We start from the raw sequence: 6000 nt of genomic DNA on the forward strand, positions 1-6000 counted from the left end.
TGAGGAAGTGTGATCTGTGATGGTGATGGTGATGATGGTGAGGCAGATGAGAGCAGGACAGTAGAAGAGCTCATTTATCTTCAGCTCTATTGCTGTGTGAGCTCTCTCTCTCTCTCTCTCTCTCTCTCTCTCTCTCTCTCTCTCTCTCACAGTAAGTGATCGCTGGCTCTTTTATTAGAGCTGAGAGCATCCTAGCATTGTTTGAGCGCTGGCTCTCGCCTGCAGCGCTGCATATTACTGGGGCATTATTTCATGCTTGGCTGCCTCTTTTATCAACTGCTTCTGAAGTAATGTTAATAGACTAGAAAATTGAGACATTTATGAAGTATAGGCAGTGTTTATGAAAAAATCCATAAAATATGACAAGGGTGAGGTGAGATAAAAGTGGCGCTTTAATAGATTATGGCTAAGGGAGATCTCTGCGGGCGCTGACGAGCTCCTCCTCAGAGACGCTGCTTGTTTAGCTCCGCTACAAACAAACTTAACTCTTCTAATTAATCTGAACACAACACAACTCCTGCGCAGCCAATCTCTTCAGCTGCAAAACATTTCTGATCTTTATCAATGCTGAAAACAGATGTGTTGCCAAATATCTTTGTGGAGACTGTTCAAAGGTTTGAGGTAAATAAAAAAAAGGATGCATTAAATTGATCAAAAGTGACATTAAAGATACACTTTTTTATTTTAAAAAATCTAAAAAATCTAATTATAATTTAGTTTAAATTCATGTATCAAAATAACTGAATGAAATGAAATAGTGATATATCAAGAAAAAAATGATAATAAAATGACAAGCTATTTAAAACAGCTATTTTAAACTGTATTATTACTGTAATTTTTATCTAATAAATGTAACTTTGGTGAGCAGAAAGGACGTCAATGATGCCAAACTGGGGCCGATGGTGGATGAATCAGATATAACAGAGCTGCTGTTAATCAGAGGAGTGTGTTCATTCACGGCTCGTTCACATTCATCCCTGAGCACAGATCACAGAATCCCAGCTCAGTGTTTTAATCGATTAGGCCCTTTTAAGAAGATTATTGCTATGTTCCTGCAGCACAGGTCTGTGCTTTCTCTTTGACTCTAATTGTGGGCGTCAGATTCTGATTCTTCCCAATGCAAATCCAATTGCGGGGCCCGCACGAGGAATAAAGCGGCCCTCCCGACAGAGTGGGTGTATTCCCAAAACTGGGACTAACAGGACTACATGATCCAGGCGGATGGTAAATTGGATTATTGAAGCGTGCAGCGGTTGCCAGGTCCCAGGGTAGTGTGTCGATCGTGATTTAACAGAGGCTCTTCTGCTTGTTTATGGATTCGATTACGATTGCTGGAGCTCCTGCCGCGCTTCCGAAGGGATCTTAGGGAACGGGAAACGTTAAATCGGCAAGGTTTGGGGCGATGTGCGATGCACTCCTGCTGTTAACGACCACTTTGGTTAATGAAGGGTCAATTCCAACCATCTGCCAACACATGAGCTTAATCGTCTGTTATGAGAGAAAACAGATCTTTCCACCATCGCTTGGAAAAAGGTTTGCGCCGGAAGACTTGTGATATTAGCAAGGTGTCAAATACTCAGATCCGTCCAATATCACGATCATAGCTCATTAGATTCAGCATCCTCAGACATTCACTGATATGCTTCCATCTTCATGATAAAATGCAATTTGCATGAAGATCAAAATAAGAGCGCAGGATCCAGTGATGTAGAAGAAGGGCGAGATGCATCTGAAGGCAGAGCCCAATCTGTCACACATCCAGAATTCCTCATTAAGGACACGTGGACTATTATGCTAAACGTGACCTCGCCGCGCGAGCTAATCAAGAGTGAAACAGAAAACACACAGAGCGCTTAATTTGATCTAAACGATGGCACTCAGGGCCTGAAGCTACGCAAACGCAAAGGTTAACGAATTTAGTAAATCAAATCTGATAAGGATCCTTCACATTACACAACAGAATCAACATGTTCTGACAATCAGACAAAGGCTCTGGTGAAGAACACTCTCTGATAATGAAACACGTTTAATGTTTCACACACAACAGCTTCTGTGAACGGAGCGACTTTACATTTCAATTCAATATCATACAGATTATGAGTTATCATATGAGATTAATATATTTAATCCTTTTCTAGCAATAGACATTAATTAGGAATTATTATCAAATAAATTTATATTTAAAATCAAATCAAATTTTAACCAAGTTTGGTCCCTAAACCAGACTATTTCACCATAAATTAAAGAAAAATATTTGAATAAAATATTTTTTCTTGCAATAACAGAAAAATATATGCATCTAAAAGACATTTTAGAATTATAAATAAGTTACAGAATTAATTAAGAATGTTTTATTTTTTTTTTTTTAACTCTTAAATGTCTTCTCAGCAGGATTAACATAAACTATAAAACAATAAAAAGTTTTTTTTAAATAAATCATTAAATATAAATTTAATATTTTATTTTTGATTTATTTAAAATTTCTCATTTTAATTGCTTAAGTTGATGTACTAAAAATAATAAAAATAGATATGTCAAGAAAAAATATCTAACTGAAATTTTATTTTAAAGTTTTAGTACTTTTGTTATAAAACAGATGGATCCGGGCCTTGATTCTGATTGGCTGAGCCGCGTTCAAAGCTGTTGTAAATTACTCTACAAACACACACCTTTGTTTATTTCTGTGTTGCTCGGCAACCCCTTTGTTTGGACCACAGCTGTTTCTAAGGAACTACGTCGTTTGGTGGAAGAATATTGTTTTTATTAACATCATTAAACTTTATTTGCTCCGTTTTATTTTGTGAAACCTCACTCCGTATATGGAATAACCATTTAATAAAAGCAATAATCTGTGAAACCGTGGTTTACAGTGAATTTATAACAGCTAAGGGGGTTTAGCTCTGCTTTGCGTCACTGTTATAAATTCACCGTAAACCACGGCTTCTTGGGTCTTTTCGATTTATTAATTACTAAAACTTAAAAATAAAATAAATAAATATAAAAAATTAATCTAAAACATGAATCCAAACTAGAAAAGTTTCTCAGTGTCAGTAAATGAACAGTTTCTCGGACTCGTATGGCATGTTGTGATGCATGTGACGTGACGATAATCTGCTCACGCGATCTTCAGATATTCCCTCCTCCAAAGGAAACACAGGTCGTGAATCAGAGATTATTGGTGTGGCACAAGCTCCATCAGCAGAAGTGTTCCTCATCAAGAGCGCGAGGCAGGGCCACAGCGAGGGGCTAATGATATCAACACAGGGAACAGCGCTCCAATTGAGCAAATGCAACACGGAGAGCTGGCTGTCATGTGTGATGGGCTGATGATTGAGCTGTCGAGTTTATGATATTACACTGGCTGTGTGCTAATACTACACTGATTAACATATAGAGCGATCGCAGGCGCTGCAATCAGACCTACACACAAACTTTCAGTCTTTGTTTTCTACCTGTATAAAGGACAATGAAGGAGCGCTCACAGTACCTTCACAGCTTGACTGTAGGGCCCGATGTTGGCCGGGGCCCAATGGGACAGACTCTGGACGTGAAGCGTGTCTCTCTGAGGAAAAGCGTCCTCCTCGCAGGCCAGCGTCCCGTCGTGAAGCAGAACGTCCATCTGCAGCTGCTGAGAGACCGGGAGCCTCGTCTGGACACACACCCTGCGTCACACAACAACACCTCGCCTTAGGATTCATGATTTCAAGAGTTCAAATCCCCCAATCAGAGACCTTTTCTTACATTTCTTCCCTGTGGTTTACTAGATATATATTTACATTTACATATGTAGTCAAGAAAATGAGCACAATGTCAGTGCATTTTAACCAAAAAAAAAAGGGTATCACTTTACTTGAAGCCTTTATGTATAATGCATTATAAATGCATTCATATTGTATGTGATGCATGAAAATCTTTTAACAAATAAATGCAACCAAAGTCAGAATGCATATAATATTTAAAGATTCCTTTTTGCATCCGTTTTTTTTTTAATGCTTTACACTTTTCAAAAATGCAACAATGAATAGATAAGGATTATGATGTGTTATAACTGTGGGTACATTACAAAGATTAAATAATGCATTCAAATTCTTTCATAAAGCATTATGTGTAACAGTTTAAATAAAGTGTTACCTAAAATTAATATCCAGTAAGTAATGTCGGATTTTTTGTTCTTTCTACTGCACAGACAGACACATTACACAGAGTCTATACCTGGCCGGAGGACTGAGAGGGAAGTAGCTGCAGTACACAGAGTTGATCTGACTGAAGTTCTCCATGTCACTCACGTAGAGATGAACCAGGAGCACGTGCTTCATCAGCAGACCTTTCTCCTGCAGCTGCCCTGCCAACACACACACACACACACACACACACACACGCGCCGGACAGTCAAACAAAGAGCTGATCTCATTAGAGAAGTCTGCGGCTGAACTTCTCCGCTCTCACCTCAGGCTCAAACCGGCATAAACGCACAACATAAACACAGTCTGCTAAAAACACGGCACAATGGAGGAGCCCATTAGAATATCACACGGCGTCAAGTTTGTTTTCCTTCGTTTCAGCGCACAAGAAAGCCGCTCATTAAATATTAACTTGTTTAATATTGTCTCAGCGCTGTGAAGGCTGTTTGGCGATGCAAGACATTAAATATGCTTTTCATCTCTTGCTTAAGATTCTTCTCTTTGCTCTTACAGGCCGCTCTTTAAAAGTTCTGCGAGCGAGAGAAACGGCTTTAATCTGAAGTGTCTGTCCTCTCCGTGATGGATGACACGCGAGCCGTGTGCAGAAAAGAGCCGCTGAATAAAGAGCCTCGCCACAGACCTTAAAAGTGCATTTTGCCAGCACAAGAAGAGGGAAAATGAAAGCGTGTTTGGAACAAAGGCCTATTTGCTGTCAGCGTTTGACGGGCTGAACTGCACAAGCGTGGCCAGAAGCAGCGATAGACATGTTCTTCATTACTGCTTCACAATCGTCAGGGTAAAAGCAGCACAACACATCTGAGACGACACCGAACGTGTGAGTATATGCTGTGATCTTGCAGAAAGAGAGAAAAGAGCAATTTTCCTACTTTGCAGGAGTGTGAAGACGTGCTGGGTTTGGCTCTGGACGTCTGGGTGTTCGGACTGAAGCGCTGTTAGACCGGATATCCACTGGAAACCTGAGGAACTCCTGGACGAGTGTGAGGGCACACCACCTTTAACACACACACACACGGACACACACACGTCAGCATCTGGTGCCTGGCATTACAAGGCTGTGGTTGTGTTTAATTCACGGTCCACAACTGTTTTCATCTTTGAAGGACCAGGATTCTCATGGTCTTAGAAAACCTGGATATATGAGGAAGATTAATTTTAAAAGACCTGGACAAATTCAGTGAAATTAAATAAAATATTATAACCCCACTGGTATTTTTATACCAAATATACAGTTTAAGACTGCCAAGATCTAAACTATTTATAATCAGGTATACACACACACATATATATATATATATATATATATATACAGTACAGACCAAAAGTTTGGAAACATTACTATTTTTAATGTTTTTGAAAGAAGTTTCTTTTCTTCAAAAATACAGAAAAAAAAATGTAATATTGTGATACATTATTACAACTTAAAATAATTGTTTTTAAATGTATTATACTTTAAATGATCATTTATTTCTGTGATGCAAAGCTGAATTTTTAGGATCATTATCACATGATCCTTCAGAAATCATTCTAATATGATGATTGATTATCAAAGTTGGAAACAGTTCTGCTGCTTAATATGTTTTCAGAACATGTGATACTTTTTTAGGATACTTTGATGAATAAAAAGTAAAAAAAAAAAAAAGCTATGTTTTAAAAATATAAATATTTTGTAATAACAATATACACTACTGGTCAGTAATTTGGGGTCAGTAATTTCTTTTCTTTCTTTTTCTTAAATAAAATCAATACTTTTATTCAGCAAGGATGTGTTAAATTGATAAAAAGTGATAGTAAAGAAAAT

The 6000-nt window shown here is 38.2% G+C and overlaps 1 protein-coding gene across 3 annotated transcripts in view; it reads right to left on the reverse strand.

The window, feature by feature from the left end:
• Nucleotides 1-6000, reverse strand: part of dph6 (diphthamine biosynthesis 6) — a 137826-nt gene that overhangs the window by 40550 nt on the left and 91276 nt on the right. For all 3 annotated transcript variants that reach the window (XM_059519489.1, XM_059519487.1, XM_059519490.1), the window contains 3 exons: nt 5069-5194; nt 4213-4342; nt 3488-3662 (listed from right to left, as the gene is read on the reverse strand). In XM_059519489.1, the coding sequence (XP_059375472.1) occupies nt 3488-3662; nt 4213-4342; nt 5069-5194 (431 nt within the window). The remainder of the gene's footprint in view (nt 1-3487; nt 3663-4212; nt 4343-5068; nt 5195-6000) is intronic.

The sequence above is a fragment of the Carassius carassius genome, chromosome 31, assembly GCF_963082965.1.
Source record: "Carassius carassius chromosome 31, fCarCar2.1, whole genome shotgun sequence".
Lineage (NCBI taxonomy): Eukaryota > Metazoa > Chordata > Actinopteri > Cypriniformes > Cyprinidae > Carassius > Carassius carassius.